The sequence below is a fragment of the Tachysurus fulvidraco genome, chromosome 7 (genome assembly GCF_022655615.1).
Source record: "Tachysurus fulvidraco isolate hzauxx_2018 chromosome 7, HZAU_PFXX_2.0, whole genome shotgun sequence".
NCBI lineage: Eukaryota > Metazoa > Chordata > Actinopteri > Siluriformes > Bagridae > Tachysurus > Tachysurus fulvidraco.
Window position 1 is genome coordinate 20,116,924 of NC_062524.1, and position 25,626 is coordinate 20,142,549.

At 36.6% G+C, this 25,626-nt stretch overlaps 1 protein-coding gene across 1 annotated transcript in view; it reads left to right on the plus strand.

Moving 5' to 3' along the window:
- The window catches only part of eys (eyes shut homolog), a 243,598-nt gene that overhangs the window by 90,525 nt on the left and 127,447 nt on the right, over positions 1-25,626 (plus strand). The window contains 2 exon segments of the mRNA XM_047816667.1: positions 9,848-9,969; positions 13,504-13,763. Of these exon segments, the coding sequence (XP_047672623.1) occupies positions 9,848-9,969; positions 13,504-13,763 (382 nt within the window).

Consider the following 25,626-nt stretch of genomic DNA (forward strand, 5'->3'; position numbering starts at 1 on the left):
TTTGGAAAAGCTTGAGCCCATTAATAGGCTCTCTATATGCTGAATGGCTGGATCATTGCGTGAGTGGTTTTAGAGGTTGTTACAACCCCACAGGCATGAAATCGCTGACTACAAAATGGCCTCAACAGCATGTAATTGAGTACTTGAATGGTTCACGTTCCTGTGGCTATTATGACGGCATGCTGACTGGCAGCGCTGTGTTTTAAAAAGTTGAAAATAAATAAATGAATAGAGCGTGAGTGCTTACATTAAGCAGCACATGATCTGTATCACTTTCTATTTAGTCAATAAATGTGATTTATCTTGTTCTTTGTGTGTGGTGAAGCACACTTGCTCAGGCCATTGGGTGTGGAAGAGGAGTTTTGGCTAATGAAGTTGTATCTGTGCATCTAGAGCAAGTGTTGTGTTTATTAGATAACCTTACAGAGCAAGACAGAGATAAGGAGTTTTGTTTTGTTTTGTTTGACGCTTTAGATAAAAGTCTAATCAATTCCATTTGTAAACAATTGACTCTAAGAATACCCATGATGCCCCTGCACAGTTAGATCATCAAGAAAACAAAGACGATTGCTTACACCTTCTGTACAGATGCTAGTGGACAAAGGTGCTAAATATTTTAAGCACTTAATGAAAACATTAATAACGGGAAATTTAACAATTATTTCTATACCACTGTTGGTATGAACATAGATACATCAAGTGAAGAGGAAGTGATGAGGAGCTTGTAATACAAATATAAATAATGCTGTAACTTTTATCTCAGGTGATGAGACAAAGACTGATGAGGATGCTGCTCATCAATTAATTCCAATTATAAACTTATACTGTAAATACTCAATACTTTGCATTTTGTTATAAGGGATGCCACTTGACATGCTATAGCCTTTCTATATGTTGAACACTTCACATGCACCAGGACTCTCCTGAGCCCTAGGGAACAGTTACAAGGTTATTATTGAGCCACACTAAGAATTTTCTCATATCTGTCATATAATGTTTTTTATGATTGGGCAGTTTTGCCATTTTGTCACGGCAGCTGAGTAGCAATAATCAATATGGCACAAGTCATTTAATGGAATTAGAGCTTGTTTCTTTCAGCCAGAAGTGAAGACTATAACTTGAAGTGTAAAACCCTGAGAAAAAGTAGAACGCTGTTGTTTAAGGCACCTTGACGTTTGTCAGCTTTACCAGAAATTGTGTTTCGCCAGCAGTTTATGTACTGCCAACTTCCATTTTCACTGTTCCTTTTTATGAGCTTGTTTTTATAGAAAACTGTAAAATAGCATACATTTAAAGTGGCGTATCCACAACCCTCTCCTGAGCATTGTGTCGATGTTGTACACTGAATTTACATCTAATGGCTTCAGTAATGTGATGATGTGCATTATATCTGTTACAGGGGTTTTTATTTTTGTGTGTAGAACTACTGGGGTAGTTTCAGGATGCAGATGCAGATAACCTGGGAGCATATTTTATAATATACTATACAAACATGTTACTTAAAATAGTTATAATGTGCTTCGTTATAAATAACATTATGGATTTCACACAGATTTTTCCTTTTATTTGACAGTTCTCTGTTTGCTTTAAAAAGTAGGAAGGAGGATTATTTTTACTGGAAGCTTTATTTGAACAATAGGTTGCCAGTCATGTTTTCGACATTTGAACATTTCATATTTTTTAATGCATTATTAATTAGATAACCATATTTAAATACTGTCAAATTAACTAAGAAATAGGTATATTTAATTAAATGTTTATTTAGTTGGCAAATGTTAGATATTGCTTTATTTTAATGGAACAATGGAGATCTAATCTTATGACCTATAATCTAATTCTAGTTTTTGTGTTTTTGCTATGAACTGAAGGCTTTTGAATATGAGTATGAATTTGAGACCTCAGATTAGATTATCAGCTTTTATTTCCTGATATTTAAGTCTAGTTTATAAGTAACTGGCATGGCACCTTTGGTGGCAGACCACCTTATTTTAAAGAGATACCCTTAATGTAAATAAAATGTAAATAACATTTAATATTCGGTTGCATATCTCTTGCTTGCAATAACTGCATCAAGCTGGTAGATGTGAAATGCTGCTCAATAGGGTTAGAATAATAATAACAGGTATGATGATTGACTTGGCCAGTTTAAAACCCTCCTCTTTTTCTCCCTGATGAAGTCCTTTGTTGTGTTGGCAGTGTATTTTAGGGTCGTTGTCTTGCTGTATAATGAATGTTCTCCCAATTATATTGGATGCATTTTTCTGTAAATTAGCATATAGAATATTTCTGTAGACTTAGTCCTGCATTGATTCTGCTCCTCATCAAGAAATATTAGTGAGCATGTTCTATGAGCCATGACATTACCTCCATGAACAGATGCTTACTTTCTTCACACTGTGCTTTTCTATCACTTTGGTAGAGATAAATCTTGGTTCCAGTACTTTTGTGGCTCATCTCCGTATTTCTTTGTGAATTCAAATCTGGACTTTAAAACTGATTCTTAATGCTGGATTGTGATACCTTCATCATTGCCCAATGGAGGTTGTTGCTGATGCTTTTTCTTCACAGCTCTCACAATGTTTCTCAACTGCTGTTGGTGTTTGTTATGCCCAATGCATGTGTAATGGGTGTTGGCAACAGCAATGGGGAAGTGGTAGCACAATGGTTAAAATGTTGGCCTACTGATTAGTAGGTTGTAAGTTAAAAGTGCCTCTGCTGGGCCCTTTATCAAGGCCCTTAAGTCTCAAATGCTCAGTTTAAATGAGATAAATGTAAGTCAATCCACATAGTGTTGTCCACTAAGAAATGCTGTATTCACAGATGAACCAAGAGCTAAAACCAAGTGAAGACATTCAGATCTATTAATTGTTTAAATGGACAATCAAACAAGGCACATCTGGGCAACAAGTCCTGTCAGTCACAGTCCCAATATTTTGATCACTTGACAGTTGGATGGGTTCAAGCAAAAGGTGCCATTTTCTAAAAAAAAAAAAAAAAGTTTTAATTCCTTTGGCTACTCCCTGTTTGTGTTCGCCAGATACAGATCACATGGTCTGCATATTAGATTTGGCACAAAATCTAATGGGCTTGAGAGTTAGCACTGTAGTGGCTGGGTTAGCGCCCTGCCTGGGAATCGAACCCGAGCCGCAGCAATGAATGCACGGCATATTGCTGATGGACCTCCTGGGGTTGTTTAACACATATAGTTATAAATATCAGCAAATAAAAAAGTGTCTTATTTTAGAACTGATCTAAAATATATATATATATATATATATAGCTTCCAAATGTCTAATGAGATTCTCATTATATTGAGTTCAAAGTCAAGAGTATTTTTGTGGAAGGACTCACCTTGCTCCTTTGAGTACACTACCATGATCTCTTTGAATTTACCATGATATCAAGGATTAGGACTTTGGAAGACATCCAGCAGCCCATTGTGCCATAGATCTTCACCAGCATTTCGATTAGCTCCACATAGTTTTTGGCTTTGTGATTGCAGTGGAAGCCCTGGACCACTGCTACAAAGCTGTTCCCATTCGTTTCCTTCTTTTTAGTGAGATTCTTGGGGATTTCCTTGCACTCCAAGATCATCTTTATCTGTGGACCAGCAAAGACAGGGGATTTGAATTTTGCCTCAGACAGCTTGGGGAAAAAAATCTTTATTTTTTCAGCAAATGAAAATAATGATCTAATTTTATCTTTTTATTCTTAAGACCCACATGTAAAAAAAAATAAACAAAGGTTTTGTATAGCAAAACCAAAATAATTGGCCTTGCTAATCCACTGCTTTCAAAGCGTACTGTTTGAGATTCTGGTCCATGTCATTATAAGTAGCCATTCTAAGTTTGGCTATGAGGGAATAAACATTGTCACCAATGTGCTGATAGGCTGTGGAATTTACTTCGGTGCTCAATTGGAATTAAGCTGCCCAGTGAGCTCTAAGGAAACATTCCCCATGACCATTACAGAACCACAGGCTGGAATGTTGACACAAGGAAAGCTGAGTCTATGAATTTATGTTGTTGACCGACCCAACCATCTGTATATTACATCAGAAATTGAGCAGAGTTTATAAGACAGAAAGCATTTTGTCAATCGTTACCTGTCTTGTTTTGGTCAAATTGTGACCACTGTAGCCTCAGATTTCTGTTTTTGGCTGAAAGGAATGGAAACTGTTTTTTTGTCTTCAGTTGTAGTTGCCCATTTGTTTTGATGTGTTGCGTACACTGTGATGCTTTTCTGTTCAGTATCATTGTAAAGCATAAATATTTGAGTTAACATAGTTTCACAGTCAGCTCAAGCTTGTCTGGCCAGTCTTCGCTTAATTAAGGGGTTTCCACTCACAGAACTGCTTCTCACTGGACAGTGTTGAGAACGAATTTTCGTGCTCAACAGTGTCCAGATCCAAGAAGATCAGATTTTTTAAATGAAAATTCAAACAAACATGCCATAGTCAAAGTCACTGAGATCTGATGATGGATATAAATAATAGGGAAAGCTATAGACCTGTATCTGAATGACTTCATGCACTGTGGTGTTGACATATGATTTTATTTATTGGGTAATTGCATGAATGTTTAGTGTATTATTGAGTTGTAATATATAATTCTTTGTTGTATGTGAGTATTTGTTTATGTATTTGAGTTTAAAAACACTACTCCTTACTTACTGGGGGTTGTTGCCATAGCCAAATTTCGATTGTATTGTATTGCTGCTGGTTCGGAGGAAGGGAGTGTCCCACAGGCGTCAAATTTACTGGTGCAAGTCGGAATTACACCTCCTCCATTATGATTAAGCCCAACAGTACTCAAATTATGTTAGCAACACTCCTAGTTCATTAAATGCTGTAAATGCAGTAACATTTTTGATCTCCTCTATGCAACAAAACTACAGAAAATGTCTATTAATTCCTTCAACCTTTGCTTTTGTGTCCAGAACTCTGGCATTTATTTGACCTTTTGCCTATTTTTATTGAAAAAAGAAGGTAAATGTGCATCTTTTTGTTTACATGACCTTGAAAAATTTATATTAAATCACATAAATGAAGATTTAAAAATGAACTTAGATAAGATGGATAAGTCACTTTCACAAAGGAGCTCCCAAATGTAGTCTCTCAGCATGTTCTCATTACAGTATGTTGAGTTTATAGTCCAGTGTATCTTTGTGGAAGGACTCACCTTGCTCCTTTGAGTACACTACCATGATCTGTTTGAATTTACCATGATGAGTATCAAGGATTAGGACTTTGGAAGACATCCAGCAGCCCATTGTGCCATAGATCTTCACTAGCATTTTGATTAGCTCCACATAGTTTTTGGCTTTGTGATTGCAGTGGAATCCCTGGACCACTGCTACAAAGCTGTTCCAATTCGTTTCCTTCTTTTTAGTGAGATTCTTGGGGATTTCCTTGCACTTCAAGATCATCTTTATCTGAGGTCCAACAAAGACAGTGGATTTGAATTTTGCCTCAGACAGCTTGGGAAAAATCCAGAAGGTATGTGGAGGCTGCTGACTCCTTATCTAGAGCTGTGACAAATAGTTTCATAAGGCCAAATTTGATGTGCTATGGTGGTGTCAGCACCTTCTGGCTGTTCAGCAATGCCTCCCACTTGACATTCAGCTGAACTTGGCCCACTGTTGTCCATCCTGTTCTAGGTATCGCTCCTTGTTGTCCCTGTTGTACTGAATACAAAGATACTATATCAGGAAAACTTGATAAAACCCCCTTGGAGACTAGGAATGCCACCATTTTCAGGTCTATGATGACCTCCCAGTTGTACTTATCTTTCTTCTTCAAGGCAACCTGCAAAGTATTTTTTTCAAGAAAAAAAAAAACAGTTTATTTTGAACTCCGCCCAGGGTGTATCCTGCCTCGATGCCCGATGACGCCTGAGATAGGCACAGGCTCCCCGTGACCCAAGAAGTTCGGATAAGCGGTATAAAATGAGAGAGAGAGTATATTTTGAAATGGAAATGTTTCTTTGTATGAATGAAAACTCAAATTCATCAGCTTTCTTAAATTTCAAAATATCTTGTCACAAAGGTAAAGTTTGAGAGGAATAAAAGGCAATTTCTATTCTTTTGCTTTAAGCAAAATAAGCAAACAGGAACAAAAAAAATTATTTATATATTATTCTAAGATAATAATAATATGAGATATTAAATGATGTTAATTAGATAGTAATGAGATTAAATAAAAAATTCATAATGTTATTTGTTCAAAATAAAAATATATTAAAATTTACATAATTATGTATCTTGAAATAATGGTATATTAATAGAAAATAATGGCATCTTAAACTAAGTTAAAACAAAATGTGAGGTGTTAGGTAGAAATAATGACTATACTAAAATTAAAATAGGTTCAAATAATTACATCTAAATTTTTCTAAATGTATCTAAATTACATATAAAGTCAAAATAACAAACATAGTAAAAACAGTATTCAACTAATCAACTAAAGAAAGATTAGGTCAAAATATTGACACTCCTTTAACAAATTAAAAAGGGAGGGAGGGGGAGGGAGAGAGAGAGAGAGAGAGAGAGAGAGAGAGAGAGAGAGAGAGAGAGAGAGAGAGAGAGAGTGATACAAGTAGAAAGAGTGAGAGAGTGATTCAAATAAAGTGATACAAATAGAAAGAGTGAGAGAGTGATTCAAATAGAGTGATACAAGTAGAAAGAGTGAGAGACTGATTCAAATAGAGTGATACAAGTAGAAAGAGTGAGAGACTGATTCAAATAGAGTGATACAAGTAGAAAGAGTGAGAGACTGATTCAAATAGAGTGATACAAGTAGAAAGAGTGAGAGACTGATTCAAATAGAGTGATACAAGTAAAAAGAGTGAGAGAGTGACACAAGCAGTCGAGAGAAAAAGTGAGTACTTCTGACTGAAAGATGGGTGGAGAATGTGTGTGGCATTGATAGAGAAATAGATGACGTGAGTCTCTCCATTACAGCTAAACTGAGAAAAGAGGCTTCAGGCCTTGTGCACACAGGTGTGTGTCTGCAAGATTTCAGTTTTTGGTGTTTAATATGTTGAACATTTTAAGCCAGACTCTAAACATTTCAGCAGTGTGAGTCTGTGGGAGATTTGAATCATTCATAAAAACCCTCTAATTCTGATCACTTCAGAACAGCCTTTTAAGACAGAATAGCCTAAAGGGTTGAATTTGGTGAATGTTGCATGAACAGGTTATTTACAAACGTTCAACAACTTTCAGTGGTAGTCAATGGTATTTTGGCCTCTTTGAGCTTCTGAAATAAGAAATTTGTAATTCCAGTCAGGTAGAAGAGTCACAGTACAGTCAATGTCAGAACAAGATGAAGGTGTGTGGTGAGTCTGGTGCATGTAGTTTGAAAGCTCTAGGAGGAGTAGGGGTTATACATTTTGGGTCTCTGAATAATAATAAGTATAAAATGCTGCTTGGCCATGTATAAAATGTTCACATTATTGTCTGTGAGGCTGGAATAATACCATTTCCTAGACATTTCTGGTGATAAATGCACACTACTCCTGATCAGACACTAAGGGCAGAGGGCAGGATGGGAACAGTAGTGATGCTTTGCTGGGCATGCACCAGTAATAATAAGCATAAATAGCAAAATAGAATGTTGGCTTTATCAATGCAACATAATAATTGCATACTTTTCTTGAATTATGGTATTAATTTAAAGTATTAATATACTACCTTTGAGTATAGTAATATAGAAAGTTAAAATAATCTTACTATACACTCCTGGCAAGGTTCTCTTTGAATGTGACTTCTGCCAAGACTGCAAGGAAACTTGTAAGCTCCACAACATCTTCTCTTCTCTACTCAACCCCCCTGGCTCCACCTGCTTCATCCTCCCTGACTGCTTCTTTTTAGATTGGTAAAATCTGCAGGACCTTCACTTCTGCCTCGACTGCACCTACATCTCACAGTCAGGGTTCCCCAACTCCTTTGTTGTCGCATTTCTCAACCGTAGCAGCAGAAAATATTTTACAACTCATCCAGTCTTGCGATCCCAGTGGATCCACTTCCTTCCACTATGTTCCAGACCATCTTGCAATACCTTCTGCCCTTCATTACCATGATCATCAATGGGTTCCTAACATGTATCATGTACCAGATCAGACATCAGTAACTACAGACCAGTATCACTGCTCTCTTTTCTTTCAAAAATTCTTGAATGCACTGTCTATCTCTTACAGAACAACCTCCAAGATCCAAACAAGTCTGGCTTTAAAGTAGCACATTTGACAGAGACAGCCCTTTTGAATGTTTCTGAGAAACTACTTGCTGCTAGATCAGCCAAGCTGTCATCTGTCCTCATCCTACCCGACCTTTTAGCAGCGTTTGATATGGTCAAAAACAAGACTCTCAAGAGTCTTGGGATTTGCAGATCAGCATGGGAATGGTTTGCTTCCTACAGTACCTGGAAAGTTGCTCATATCAGGTAACATGGTGAGGAGTGACATCTGCTCCATGCAGACTCTCCACTGGTGTCCCACAGGGCTCAGTACTTGTTTCTCTCCTATTCTACATGTATTCTCACTCTCTTGGTAAAGGTGGCAGACATATAATTGTGAATAATGGCTCACCAGTTGAAGCCTAACCGAACTGCTGATCACCGTCAGTTCATCCTCTGAAAATGATCCAAAATGCAGCTTTTTGAAAACAAATTGTTTTCAACCTGCCTATGTTCTCACATACCACCCTGCTGCTGCGATCACTCCACTGGCTTCCGGTAGCTGCAAGCATCAGATTCAAAACACTGATGCTTGCCTACAAAGCCAAAAGTGGACCAGCTCTTATGTTAAAGCCCCTATCACTCCTCGCACCTCACCTTGCACCCTCATGGCTACCAGCACTGTTCGACTGGTCCAGCCATCTCTCAGGGTAAGAGGTAAGTATACAAAAAGACTCTTTTCTGTTCTGGCACTGGCTATTTTCAAATAACGGATGAAGACCTACTTTTTTCATGAAATACTTGAACTAGCAGTTTCTAAGTATCTTAAGTCTATAACCTAGTGAACTAGAGTTAATGTATTCAATGATAGAGATTTAATAGCACTTTCGTATGTCGCACTGGATAAGGGCATCTGCCACATGCTGTAAATGTAAATGTAATTACAGCACTGTCTGTACTGTCTGTCTCTTTTTGCAGTATGCCTGTAAGAGAGGTAGGTTACAATTTTAATTACCATCTTTTAGGTTCTGCTGGCATAAAGCTTAGTAAGGGTGGCAGTTCTACAGTAAGTCACTAATCTTCCCTGCAGACTGAATGAGCTATTGGAGTTTGCTTTTGTCAAAATAGAAATAAGATGGAACCAGGAGACATTTCAGCACTGATTCTGTGATAATAGTTACTGATGGTCACACTGGTTGCTATGCTGAATATCTGATGCTTGATGATGAGTGGTTGAAGGAAGCTATTGCATACCAGAGGTTGCATTTCAAGTAAGAACTGGTGTTTTCTGCCAGTAGGTGGATTTAAGCAGCATGACATTTATCCCAAATATATTAAATAATCTTTCTGTGGGCTCTGCACTCCCACTGGCTTCCTATAGAATCCCCTTTCCTTCATACTGCAGATCATTCTACTTCTTGAAGTCCAAACAATTTGTATTTGGTCTTGTAAATAGTACACATACTGAGAAATTTAGGGCTTGTCTTGTTCAATTCATTTCTGTGCTTCATATAAAAGTCAAACACTATTTACTCTTCTTGTAAGTGCTTGGCAGCCTAGCTGCATTTATGTAGGTCAAGGCGATGTTTGGGTGAAATATGTGTAGCTCTGGTTTGCACTCTATTTCCTCTTGATTTTATTCTCCCTTTGTGCTTCTTTTTTATGCTTCAGAGTTACCAGTGCGTCTGTGACCTGGGTTGGGAGGGCATGTTTTGCGAGAGGGAGACAAATGAGTGTGCATCAAACCCGTGCAAAAATAATAGCACCTGTACTGACCTGTTCAACGCCTACAGGTAAGTTCATCTATGTCCAATAAAAAGGAGTAGTGAAAAGAGTGGAATATAACAACATGAGACCTGGCAACCATCAACGACTGCCTTGCTACAGTAAGCAGGAACAGCTCCATTCTGAAATTAGCAATTGCAAATGGCTCAGATAATGAATGGCAGATGGAAGGTAAAACAAATGAATCAATCAGTGACATTCAGCAGAGCGGGGTTTGGATCTATGTCTCAGTTGAGAAAGCTGCTGTTGGAGCACACATATACACACAATGCAAGAAAAAGAAGAGAAAAGGAAAAGTGTGGGGTAGTGGGAGGAAGTGAAGATGTGAAGATGGCTTAGAGCTAGAGCTGTAAGCTCACTGCCACCAAGTGGAGTACTCACATAGCAGTCTGTCTGTCTATCTGTCTCTCTCTCTTTCTCTCTCTTTCTCTCTATTTCTTTCTATTTCTCTCAATTACTCTCTCTCTCTCTCTCTCTCTCTCTCTCTCTCTCTCACTCACACACACACACACACACACACACACACACACACACACACACACACACACACACACACACACACACATTTCTAGTAAATATAATCCTAACCAATGCTTCCACTTCACACTGCCCTACTTTCAGCTTTTTGGATTTTATTACTCAATAGTCCAGTGGTGCATTTAACTTGTTTGTTCTCTGAACTGATTAGAGATCCTCCTTATGTTGTAGTCACTTTTGGCAGGGACAGGAAGTAGAAACCTGATTGCCATCCATTTAAAAAAAACAGAATGAATAACATAGCACTGCTGAATTCTTAAATAACAATGAATTTCAAGTGTTAATGATGTTCAGTGAGAGCGTGCCATTGCACAGTAAGTATGAGATCTGTTATAAGTGAGTAATACATAAAAATCTACTGTTACTCAGGGCTTCATTTTGCTTCGTCACCAAACAGCATGACATAGTACAGTTCAGTAATAATTCTAAAATTAGTATATTGGATTGTTTTAAATTACATCACACTACCAGTGCCATTTTTAAGCGGTGACTAGTGATAGACAGCAATATTAAAATACTACTTGAAATAAAACTGTGAATGTGTAAGTTTTTATTATATACCAAATGAAATGAACTACAATCTGCAAGGATGTTGTATCGGCAGTGCACCTCTCCAAACAAAATGGCCCAGCCCTTCTGTGAAAAAAAAATTCTGTGAAAAACCAAAAAAATCCGGCATTTAATGGCAATCAAACCAAAAGGCAAAGGATGATTCTGTAATGATTGCTTTTAGCCAGTCAATGGTCTGTATTAATTTTAGCTCCAGGCATATGACTCAGCTCACATGGTCTCTTTGCAAGAAGAATAACCATATATAGAACAGGGACTTAGGTTTGTCATGGCTCATTCAAATATTGACAACGTTTGAGATCCTGGTTAATTTAGCGAGCCAAGCTATAACACACCTTCCAGCAGAAAGGAACTATATGTGAAAGCTCACAAAATTAGAAAAAACTAAATTAGTGAGGTCACACAACTACAGCAACAAACACAAATCTTAGCAAGGATGTTGTTTATAGGCAAGTTTATCTATAATAAGTCTAAGTAATACAAAATATACAAATATTTACTCATTTTAAGTGTGAATTCATTTGAAGCATTTAAACTGAAATTTAAAGGAAATTGATCTGCAAATGGCATAAAATAAATAAATTCACACCTGAAATGTATCTTATAATTATCTTATAATATATATATAACCCAGCTTTGCTTATATTTCTATTTGACAACCTCATTTTAAGTATTATAGTTCATGTGACCAGTCAAGGACCAAAAAAATGACAAATTCAAAATTAATATAGATAATAATAGTGTTTATATAAAATAATCAAAATTTTCAGAGTGTATAAATCATATTATCAAGATGTCACTTCATGAATATTAATTCAGAATAAAAATACATAGTTTTTTTTGTTTGTTTGTTTGTTTTATATTTTTTTTTGTTTTTTTAGGTATATGAAAATTTTCACTCACTAATCTAATGCCAGTATTAATTCTGGACCCAAACTCATTATCTCTTGTCTATGTACTTATTAATGACTTGAAAGGAAATGTAATTAAATTATTTTCACTAGACTGCTTTTATGCTAATTATCTTCTACGCTCATTTGTACTGCCTGCTTTTTTAATTGGCAACAGTAACTGTAGTTAACTTTTATTCTGGTGTCCACTATCATCTGCACTTACAGTATATGTTCGGATCTCACAAGTAGGCGAACGTTATAAAATCTTTTTTTTTTTTTTACTTGTAAAAGATTCATTGTTCTTTTAAAATAACAAACACACAATAATGATGATCAGTTGTACTCTAGACAACTACACACACACACACACACACACACACACACACACACACACACACACACACACAAGTCAATAAATGAAAAACAGCTACCTAATATTATGGACATCTGCTTCTGCCGCCAACAGTTCAGACCCCTCAAGGCATGGACTCCACATTGACTCCCCTGAAGGTGTGCTGGGTTATCTTGTGTTGTCTGGCACTAGAATGTTAACAGCAGATCTTTTAAGTCCTGTATGTTGTGAGGTGGGGCCTCCATGGACAGACTTGTTTGTCCAGCACATGGCATCCTAGATGCTTGATCAGTTGGGCTGAAAAGTCTGAAACTATAAAACTATAAATATCTTCCTGTCCATGGCGTTCTCTGCCCTCTGTGCCCTGGTTCCCCATGACCGAGTGGTGTGGAGAATGAGTGAATGTAAAACAGGAATATTGACTATTCATAACTTTTAGGTCACTAGTTAAAGGTAAGCAAATTTGTGATATTAAGCATGTCATTTACTTGCGAGTGTTATCCCTTGCATCGAAGCACTTGTTCAGCGGATACGCTGAAAGAATTTATCTAAATTGGATAACAATGTTTTACATGTTAACTTGTGGAGTTTGATCCAAGCTCCAGCTCACACTGTTAATTGTTAAGAGAATAAAAAGAAACAGAGAATAAAGAAATAAAACTCTGAAATTCATATAAACATTTCAAAGATTCTACTTTTCACTGAAGTTCCTGCTGATAAAATCATTTAAAATGAACGAGAAGCTTTGTTTTAAATTGAAGAAGTGTGTTTGTGTTTGTGTGTGTGTGTGTGTGTGTGTGTGTGTGTGTGTGTGTGTGTGTGTGTGTGGTGCCTACTGCATATCATAAACTGTAAGACTTTTTTAGATTTTTTTTTTTAGTTTATAGAAGTTTGCTAGCTGAAGTGTAGGAGTAATTATGAAATGTACATTGCTAGTCTTTAAGATGTTTTTACAAACCGTCCTACTTTAATACTTAATAGCACTGTGTCTGTGATTTAGAAGTACTTACTGATTCTCACTGTTCCTGCAGCCACTACCTTGATTCTTCTCCGTCAATTCTACAACGAATCATAATCCAGGATTTAATTGTTTAAAATTCAGCCTAATTTACTGGCATCTTTTTAAACCAGTCTCAGTATTAAGTAAGCTGTTATCAGATCTTTACCTAATGTCAGGTGCTTTCTCTCAGGTGCACATGTCCTCCTGGCTGGACTGGTCCTGACTGTGGAGAGGATGTAAAAGGTTGTATCTCGGGTCCTTGCTTTAATGGGGCCGTGTGTGTAGAATCAGATGACCCTAGCAAGTTCTCCTGCACCTGCCCGCCCTTCTTCACCGGCTCCCTCTGCACGCTGCCCTACAACCCCTGTGACGTGAAGAACAACCCCTGCCTGAACAACTCCACCTGCCGATCCAGACCAGATGGCTCAGCCAAGTGCCTCTGCCCCGCAGGTGAGATACAGCAGTTTTGTAGGAAATTCTTTCAGGCACAATGCAAGACACTGATCCATGCACTGTGTATCTTCAAGGTGAGTCAGAGAGTTCATGGTAAGTCTTCACTCTGCATAATTGTTTTCTACTCGGTTTGTTATTTTAGTGCTTTTGCCAATATTTTAGTGCTTTTGCTAAAGCAGAAGACCAAACTAAAGTATCCTAAACTCCAAAAAACAAGACCTACAGTAATTGGAGGTTAGGGTACTTATGGTTGTGTTAATGGAAGCCTAAATGGAGCATTTCTTTTTTTGCCCAGTACTGGGAGCAAGGCAGGCACTTTATTGGAACCAGTTAACATTAAATAATGCAAAATGTTCATTCAACAGTTCCCAGCCCTGCTCATAGGTTTCCCCAATATTCTCATCATATTTCTGTGTTTAGCTTTTATAGTTTGCTTAGATTTTCTTGCTTATATACAGTTTGCTTAGATTTTCTACAAAGACACAGGCCTGAGATGTATATTGACATTATTAAGCAAGCTTTTTTCATTTTATTTATTTATTTATTTTTTGCAGCCATTATTACTGACCATACACCAGGATTTGACCTACTGTACAAATTTGATCTTTTTTGTTGCTTTGAGTATATTTCTGTCCCAAGCTTTGCATTTTTGTTCTATCTCTTCAGACAGAGAATAAATCCTGCCACTTTTGTCATGACACTAGTCCCAGCACTGCTATTAAATTATGGCTACAGGTGTCCACTGGCACAGCGCACACTATCTTTGATGAATAGGGGGATTGTGGTGCAGCCAAGTTACTTCTCTGCCGCCTGTAGCTTTTTCACATTTACACATGTGCCACAAAGGTACACAGATTGTTTGTGTCATTTCTTCTTCTCCGCTTCCACTATGGCCCCTATGACGAGATTAGATCTCATGCAAGACAAATCTTTTGCCAATGCTTTTTTCAGTTGGAAGTGACCCCCAATGTCCTAACAATAATGCTCGGCTGCTGCGTTTTGGAGATGTATAGCCTCTTGCAAAATAGGAAACCTTTTTTGGTGGGTTGTTATGAGGAACTGCACGTCTGTGTAATGTGTCTCCATTTGTGACCACTTTTATTTTTAGCAGTCTGTCTTTTACCATATAGAGGCAAATGCATTATTTAATACACCCATTATAATACATTATGCCTCCATGTTGCTAAGGCTTACAATCTGTCCTACAAAGGCAATTTTTTAAGTCTGCAACCCATACTATCTTGTGGCAAACTGAGAAGTGCATGGGGAACAAAACGAGCTGGTAGGATAGAAATAGAGCCCTTTGAAAAGCAGTGAAAGCCAGGAGAGGATTGATATTCTACTACAGCATATACAGTCCTTTCCAAAAATGTTGTAACAGCAAGGTCTTCTCTTGTTTTTTGCTATATACTGAAGACATTTGGGTATATAATAAAAAAAAATAAAAAAATGAAAAAAAAACAATGTGAGGCAATAGATAAGAATTTCAGATTTCATTTTGTGATATTTACATCTGGATGTGTTAAAAAATACAATTAAAACATGGCACTTGTTATTTAAAAGCACATTTTTCAATTGATGGAACATGTGACTGACAGTTTCTTGTTAATTCTTTAAACTAGCTCTAATTTTAGATGGGAGGGAATTTATCATATCAAGACAATAACCTAAAAAAAAAAAAGCTATAAACACAGCAAAGAATCAGCAGGGGAAAATAGTAGAAGATTTAAGACTGGCCAAGTCAATCACTAGACCTTAACCCAATTGAGCAGCATAACACCTCCTGAAGAGGGGACTGAAAGAAGATAATCCCCTAAAACAAACAACAGCTGAAAGAAACTGTGATAAAAACCTGGAAAAGCTTCACAAAAAAGAATGCAACAGTTTGGTGGTGCCAGTGGGTTTGGATTGATGCCGTTATTTCAAGGAAGGGATATTCAAATATTAAGTGTTATTTGCCTAAAAATGGTGTGGTCTGCCATCGAAGTAGTCCCATTCTCTTGCTTAACACATCTAGATGTATATATTAGAAAATAAAAGCTGAAATTGTATGGTCAGCATTTAATTTGAATGGCGTTGTCTTTCCAATACTTTTTGAGGCAATGGCTTTAGAATCCTATCTGTATATCACCGAATAATAATAATAATAATAATAATAATAATAATAATAATAATAATAATAATAATAATAATAATAATAATAATAATTGTGCAAGTTTACAGGTTCCTCCTTTTTTTTTTAAATATTACAAAATATATTCCATGAAAGACATGAAACACAAATTGAGGTAACATAAATAAACAGAGGGACCTGCTTTTAAAGTGGCTTACATGTGTCAGTCCTGTCGATGGCAAACCTTCACACCAAACAGGATGGTCTGTGGCAATTTCTTTGTGTTTTCACTTCATTTTTTCAATATATCTGGATAGGTAGCAATCTCATATCATAGTGGTGTCTTGTGCCTACCTTGCATTCACAATTTTTTCTCACACTCTGTCAGTGAACAGTAAAAGCACTCTATGTAAACAGAAAATGGTATGGAAATGTCACCACTATTGGATTGCAGGGATAAAAATACTTCAGAAGTTAAATATCAGTAACGACAAAAGCATTTCATTTCATTGTTTAGCATTAAATGACACAGACCTTGTTCATCTGTTCCCAAGTGGGCCTTTATTTCAACAACGTTAATATAGTCTGTTATTACAGTAAGCTGTATTCATGTGCAGTTTCTTATTCCCCATTGAAAAAGCATGGGATTTGTTTTCTAAGCAGAAGCATTGTGTACTCTGGCATGATGGCCACACTTGATCAGATCAGAATGAATAAACCTTTTCCAAATGGAGACGTAGATGGAGATGAACAGCCTCGTCACAGGTGCAAAGCAGAAAGCTGCACTTTGAGAAATAGAAGTTGACATTATGCAACGAGCCTGCTTCCACGTAAACGAAGCATTCATGCAATATTTATTAAAACTTAGCAGCTTGGGTACAAGACTGCCTCTGTGCCAAAATCTCATTTTAAAAGTAAGAACTGTGCTAAGGCAGCAATAGCAGCACTCACCTGAGGGCAGCCAGGAATGAATGGTGAGGTCATGTTAAATTGTCCTAAATGGATGGGTGAGAGAGCTGGGGGTGGGTGTGAGAGAGAGGAGGATGGCATGTTGAATAATCAGAGCAGCAATAATGGTAAAGAAAGGCAGCTGACACACACACACAGACACACACACACTGTGCTCTGCATACTGCCATTCATCTTTGTCCCCTAACAATGCCCTAACATTTATTGACACATACTGACATGGAGTAAATTATGATAAGCAGTCATATGTAGATGTGTGTAACTGCCTCTCTCACAGTGTTTTTATAGGTCTTTATGATAAGGCCAACAATCAATTCAATATAATTTTGACACAGAAAAGTAGTTAACATAATAAATTATAAATAACATTATAAACATTAATTAACAGAGAGCGATTATATGATTAATTCAAACATTTAGCAGTATATACCTAACAGTTGAAGAGTGTACTGTGGATGTGCATTAGGTGTATTGTACTAATATCCTGCAATGTTTTCATTGCAGCTCATTTGCTAACCTTCAGTGTTAATTATTTGGAAGACAAAATGTTCCCAGACACCAGATCTTTGGGGATTTTTCCAGTTCCTGCTTGCTGCTGACTGAAGCTATCGGTGCTTTTCACAATCTAATATGTTAGATTAGTGTTAATATGGTAGTGTATTAGACGGTATAGTTGGATTAACTTTGGTTTGATGCTAACATTAGTTTATCAGCACACAATAGGATAAGCCATTTTAGTAAACAAATAAAAAAATAAAAGAAATTGTGTGTGAAACTAAATAAACAAAGGTTTCTTTCAGGTAAATTATATTATTAGACACCAGTTAATAACAATCGATTATCAATTAACTAGCTCATGTAGCTACATGTACATTAGAACCAGCCAATTTGAGTAATAGTTGAGAAGAAAAGATTTAGCTCAGTAAGTATATCTTTGAAAAAAATTTCAAAGTACCTAAGTAACATTAGCAAGCTAGTTAATTTTAGCTAATGATGACCCACACATGGAAACGATCGTTAAATTTTCAGCCAAAGCAGTTAGCCAAAATTTTAGAGCTATATATTGAAAAAGATGTGTGAATAGAAGTGACTTTTGGAAAAGTTCAAACAATTTAAGGATGTATTTGTGGCACATTGCAATCGATTACAAGCAATGCAAAATGTAAAAAAAAATCCTTTACTCCAAATAGGATCCAGCACTGATGGCAGACATTTGGCACAGGTAGTATGAAATGTTGTTTGGAAATCCATTTCCATGTTAATGAAACAAGTGATTTTAATTTTATTTAGACCATTAATTATATTCACCCACTTTCCCCCTGGGGATAAATAAAAATTTATATATCTAAAAAAAAATTCGGATTCTGATTTATTTGTAATGGCTAACAGATCAGAATTTACTCTACAATGCAATAGATGAAAAGGTTACTTAACATGATAGTAGATTATCTGACAAAAAATAAAAATGAGATTTTACAGTGTAAACATTACAGCTCAGTCAAGGTTCACAGCAGGCTGTTTCTTCAGAATAGAATTCTCCTATTCTTTACTAATTTAACACAAAAGATTAATCACAAATTACATTATTACAACTTGAGCTTGCATTCAAGTTAGTGTAACCGTGTTGTCCACTGATCCAGTAAAAATGATCTATTTTACATAAATTCCATCAGTGTATCCATCAAATCCAGTGTATAAGCACATGCTTCAGTTGAAGAGATCTGACCTTTGGGACAAATCTACTAACAGTATCAATGTCACACATTTGCTTACCTTTAAATAGTGAATGAGAAATAATGCAGAATCTTAAATGCTAAATACGAGATATTTACTTTGTTTTATACAATTTTTTAAAAACTCTGAAGCAGTCTGTTTATTTTCCATTTCAAAAAAACAGAAAATCCCTGGTTTTCAGTGTGGTCTCAGACTTTACGACCCTGCGGTACTTAGAAACTATATGCTAATCAGTGGCATTGTTTTTAAAGAGCAAAGCTATTGTAAGAGGGAAGGATGAACAGAATAAAATGCCATGCAGGTTGACGCACAATCAAGTTGAGATATTCACTTTGTTTTGAAAAATGTCACAGCACATAGTGCTTCCTCACCTTCAGTTAGCATGGCTTTATTGATTTTATGTTAATGTTATGTTAATGTAAATACCAACAGTAATATAAGCTGCTTGACATATACAGATATTTTCTCTTGTACATATATGTAGAATGGAAAAATGTTGCTAATTGTGTTCATGTAGTGTTTGTCACATTAAGTTGAGAAGGATTATAGGCATTACTACAGCTTAAGCAATATTTAAAAAAAAATTTAACCATATATATTAAATGTTAGTAAATAAATCAATTCATCCATTTTAGATAAGATTTTAATAAGATTTTTTCACTATTAGCACTACAGTTTTAATACGCAGTCTGCGACTAATTAACAAAATGAACATGATCCTGAACCACTTACTGTGATTACTGTAGCTGTGTTGTAATGAAACTGTCAAGATATCAGAAAGCTCACTCATAAGTAAGAAGATCTTATTCAAGCTTCTGTAATCTCTATAGTGCCTTAATCCTCCTTTAATACATGGCAATATTGAAGATCCCAGAATAAGAAAGAAATAAAACTATTAAATGGTATTTCAGAGTGTTGGAAATGATAGCAGTGTAAAACTGCTCTTTCTCTAGTCGTTGTTTACTAAAGCCCCAAAATGGGGTTGTGAGATCATAGCAACTTTCTCAAGCAAATAAATATGAGATCTATAAAGATCTATTTCATTGGTTTGCACCTACAGTAGAAAAGATCACACTGTATTTCTTCTTCTGTAAAATGAGCAGTAGAATGAACCCAGGTATACTGTATATCCATTGTGAACTAACATGTTGGTAAAAATCTTCACACATTATGGAAAATTTAGGGACCTGTCTGCCAATAATCAGTGAAACCAGAATGTACCTAGAGGAATCCTCCAAATCACAGGAAATTGAACCCACAGTTGTGATGCAAATAAGCAAACTTATAAGCCACCCTGACCTCCATGTTGTAGTCATGTGTCCTGTCAAAGTAAACAATGAACAGGAAAGAAAGCGAGAACATCGGACTGGAAACGGAGTCACACCGTGAACATAGAAACAATAAGGTGGGCAATGAAGAAACACCTGCCAGCCCCCCTCTAGTGGTCTAGCAAGGGACTGTCCAAGCTCCTGACAGATTGCTTTTCCCAAATCAGTCTTAATCATTACAGATGTCCTCTAGCAACATCACTTTGTCGACATCTGTCCGTTAATCTCGTTTCAGTTGAATAGCAATCTAGTGTACTTAGAAGGAAATAGATAGCACTGCATGTTCCAGAGGTCACTGTAGTGCTCATAAGCATTCTTTGCTTTGCTCTTAGCTCTAGTACTGGATTCAAAGATAGCTCTGTTGCAATGTTTTCCTTTTCTGTTTTGTGAAAGACATATAATTGACTCAACCAGGAGATGTTTTGTCTGAATAGTAATTGTTGAGACTGCCCTTAAGGCACCATGTGTAACAATTTCATGGCGTTTGGATGTCTTGCTCGGTATGAATTGCTGTGGAGACAATCATAGCTTTTTTTTAAAGGCTCCAGTTTTGTTGGTCCAGTTTTATTTTCAAGAAGGGTGCAAAAATAATGAAATCTTTCTATTTGCAAGTGACAGTTTCAAAGAATTCTGTGTAAGGACATCCAGTATGCAGCACTGAGGTGGAGTGAGGCGGCTATTTACAGAGCTGGAGGATCCCTGGTGTCTGCTATTGCATTCATGTCCGAGCTGAGAGAGGCTTTGATTCTCCTCTTCGCACAATTGTTCTTTGCTTAGAGACATTATTTGAGAGATGCTGAATTTGCTTCTGTGTTCGCATATGCTGCTGTGCTCAAATTATGGATCCATCATGCACAATGTCATCCAATCTGTGCATCAAACAAAGTTATTTACTGCAAGCAACATGAAATCCATCTTCTAAAATGCTTCACCTGGGACCAGTCATAGAATGAGATTTTCCAAACTTGCTGACAATTATTTTTAATCACCTGCCATTCCTTTTTTTTGGACAGAAGTTTAGGTGCCAATATCCTACAGTCTAGTTTACAGTCACAATGCTGAGAGGTATTCTCACATATTGCTGGATGGAATAGATATTTTTCTTCCATGAATATTTTCCATTTCTGCTTCTTTCTTGCTGTCTATCATTAGTGCAAAAACTGCATACAGTTGTATGTATGCTGCATACAACTGCACTTTAAAGCAATGCCCAATGTCCAAATTAGCAATGTCCAAATTAAAGCAATACTTGTAATGCTTATCAATAAAACCCAGTTGCCTCCTGCCCAGAAATTTCACTAGTTTATAAAGTCTTTACTTCAGTAAGCGATGTAACAGCAGCGAGCGAGATAAAGAGCTATGGAATTCCCCAGCCAGAGAAAGTGGATCTAAATAAGAGACTGTGACTAGATTATCCCTGCATGGAAATGTACCTAATAGAATTCAGCTTGCTGCTCATCATGTTGTAGTAACTTGTCACACAGCTTTTTTTTTGCCTTGCATGTGGCCTTTAAGAATAATTTGGGCAAATGCGGCTGTCATGCTACAACTGTTTGCTCATTGTTTTGTTTTGAGCATAAATACAAGGACCTTAAGCACATGACCATCTTTTTCCATCACACACAGCCATGATTTATACCACACCCTGCAATATTTCATTTTTATATGCTTTTTGTCAGTATAAATTTGCCTTCTTTTCTGTTGTCAGTCAGATTAATGGTTACAGGCCAAGGATAATGACCAGCATGGTTTCTTAAGGGCTGCATGCATAAATCTTGGTTATTTTTAAAGATTGTTAATAATAGGAATGACTGAAGTTCACCTTGATAAATTTATCAGCCAAGGTAATGACCCTTTCAGAATAAGTTATAAAGAATATGCCTCCATGCATGATCAAACTCGCTCTGAACTCAGGCCACTATACCATGTGCAGTTATTTAAAAAATCAGTTCTAGCACCTTTTTGGGTTTAAAATTACAAACTGTAAAACCGCTAATTTACAGTAGTATTTACTGTATTTGTGCAATAAATGAATCACATGGAGAGTGGTGATTGTTTTGCCTAATGTACTCTGCTTAATGTGTTAAGCAGAGCTTTCTTAGTATCTGTTGACATTCAGGGACAAGAGTGTTTGTTTATGTAAACTGATTTATTACAGATAGTAGACTAATAAAAAAAACTGAACAAATCCTGTTTACAGAACATTTTCCAAGACTTTTTTTTTATATCTTATTTAATACCCTAAATCTGTCAAGCTTTATTTCCCTAGTGTATTTTAATTTGCCTGACTATAAACTTTTACCTGACATCAAATAACTACAAATAATTTGGAATTAGTATTGTAAAAGCACAATATACAGTTAACACCTGCATAATGAAGTTATGTATGATTTCTGGACAGAGGCAGTGTATTGATGGTATATAAGAGTTATGATCTTTTTATTAATGTAATTATTTTAATAATGATTATAGTGATTAATTGTGAGTAATAAAGTGTTATATAATCTCTGTTTCTTCACATTTTAAAAAGCAGTGACTATTCAGAAGAAACAGATGACGCCTACATTATAAGAAAAATACGAGAACTAATAAGTTGTTAATAATTTTACTGCTTAAATTATTATTAGTGAATTGTTGTCTAATGCAGTGTTGTCTGGTCATGATGTTAAATTTAAGATCTAATATCTAATGTTTATCAACAGCTTGACACTATTCTAGAAACTATTATCCTTTATGAAGAGTGACTTACATTTTTATTTCAATTTATACAACTGAGCAATTGAGAGTTAAGGGCCTTGTTCAGGGGGCAGCTTGGTGGACCTGGGATTCGAACCTATGACCACATCCCACTCTATTAAGGGAGAAACTATTAAGATTGAGCGTAGGCTTATATCACAAGGTCTCAGTTGCCGAGACCTTCAATCATGTCGATTCCTCCTTTACAACATTGGAAGGATTCTTCCATTTCTTTCCACATAGGCCAGTGAGATGCTTGTTCAGTCCGATTTAGTCATTTCAAGACTACTGCAACTCTCTGCTTTGACCTGTGCAACTGATCCGCAATGCAGCTGTGTGAATTGCTTTCAACCTTTCTCAAGTTCTCCCACGCCACCCCTTTGGTATACTTCCTCCACTGGCTTCCAATCTCTGCCCGCACCAGATTTCAAACACTGATGCTTGCCTTCAAAGCCAAAAATGGACCAGCACCCACTTACTTAAAAGCACTTATCACACTACGCACTGCACCATGCTCACTCAGATCCTCCAGCACTGTTCGACTGGACCAACCGTCTCTCAGCATACAAGGAAGGCATGCATCAAGGCTCTTCTCTGTTCTGGCACCACAGATGTGCTGAACTGTGTGTAGATGTCCGATCAGATGGTTGTCTTCAGCTGGCCTCTCTAACACACTGGCTGTCTTCAAATGACCTCTAAAGACCTAAGACCTACCTCTTACTGAAGTACTGAAATTAGCACTAAGATACAAAAAATACCTCCTCAAATGAGCTTATGGTATTATTAGTCTTTGACCCACAGAATTAGTATAAGGATATATTTTTTGCCAGAGAATTTAAAGGCATTTTGTAAGTCTCTCTGGATCTCTCAGGACTTCTGCCAATGTAAATGAGTGTAATTATGTTAAACAAGCAAATTGTAATCCTTTTGTTCAAAGCAAAAATACACAGAAAATCATTGTGTAATTTTTACTCAGCACCAGCCTTGCTTTTTCTTACTATTCTGGGTTTTTCTCCCAACAATTGTTGGCGCTGTTGAGCTTGCTACCACCAAAAACTCCCCACGATTGTTGTCTGTGTGTTTCTTCTATGTTCTGATTTTTTTCACGGCATAAATAAGTAAGTAAAGATCTGTGCATGGTTCCATGTAATTGATTGCTGTCCCATCCAGGGTGTATTCCATTAGAAAGGCTTAAGGTCAATCCCAACCCTGACCAGGGTACTGTGGGTACTTTGTGTTTACTATAATAACCAGCATTGAATGAATGATTTAACCTTTTTCTTTTTTCTCTTATATTTCCTTCAGTGTATCCCATAGCAGGGATTACTCATATATGTCTGTAGTGAGCAATGTGTAGAAGCTTCCATTAGACTCAAATACGTCATCAATATCCATCATCAATACAAACTGCGTCCAAATTACAAAACGATCCATTACCACAAACGAGTCATCAGCCATTGAGACATGTTTACAGCTACAATATTCTCAGTAGCTGTTTCAGGGTTTTGACATTGTGGGGACGTGGTAGCCCAGTGCTTAAGGTGTTGGTCTACCAAACGAATGGCTGTGATTTCAAATCCCAGGTCCACCAAGCTACCACTACTGATCAAGGCCCTTAACTCCCAATTGCTTAGATGTATAGTAAAAAAAAATAAATAAATAAAAATGTCACTCTGAATAAAGGTGTCTGCTAAATGTAAATGCCTTGAAATGTCTTGGAATATGTGGTATACTTATCAGTTGGAACAACATGCAGGAATGTACCTTGCTACACAAATTTTGGGTTTCATGGAGTGTGGAAGGCTGATATGTTGATGCACTTTGGGCAAGACCAAAGACCAAGTTCTTGAATTTTTAATATTACAGCTCAGATGGAAACAGAGCTAAAGGTCAGCCAATTCACAGCAAATCTACAGCAGTGATGAGTTAAAGGTTTTGCTTAAGGGTTCAACAACAGCTGCCTGGCAGTTATAAGAGTTGAACTCGTAACCATTTGCTAACACTAAACCTCTGGCTTTGTACTGCACTGGAAAGAAGCATTGCTGTAAATATGACTTGGACAGTATCTGTGATTGACGAATCGACATGGACTTGTTTTTCAGTCCTCAGGTTTAATCACACATTTCTGGTCTGTTCCTATGGTAACACACACGAGCCCAGTTTTCACAGAAAGTTCAGGCTGATCGAGGGATCATGGCAGTGGATGATTTTATTTAAATTAATTAAAGTGGATTCTATTCATTACTGGAAAAAGAGCTTCATTATAATATGTATGTGTAGATTTTAATCAGATTTTAAATTTGATTAATTTAAATGGGCTGACCACAAACTATCCAGGGAGTAACCTTGTTTAAGCTGAAGAAATGACCCACTATTTGATTTCGACTTGAATCTTTGAAAGTGGATCCTCCTCCATTTTAGAGTCAGACGTATACGTGACCCAAAGTTTTAAGCATGAAAAATGCACGATTTTTTTTTTTTTTTTGTGCAAGTGGATATCTCATCATTACCAGTGGTGTATGAGCAGAGTTGTCTGTTATCCAATCTGTCTGTAGAAGCGTGCACAAGATCAAGTCTCCGCTCAGTAAAGTGAGGAATCAAAATTGATTAAGGCTGCTGGGAACGCACGATAGAGCAGATTGTAAAGGCATACAGACAGACAGACCGACAGACAGAAATAAGCCCACAGGATTACTTGGAGAAAAGATTGCCGAGGAACTTTGTGTGTGTTTCTTTCTAACACGTGCATGAAGTCACTGAGAGGCATCTCATTCTTTTCATAACAAAATGTCAAACGATTTATTTGAGAGAACATGTAGGAAAATATGACATTTCAATTATTTGACATCATCAGTGCATAAGCACGTGTGACATATTCTTTCAGTTAATATAATAGAAATGTCCATATATACATATATATATATATATATATATATATATATATATATATATATATATATATATATATATATATATATAT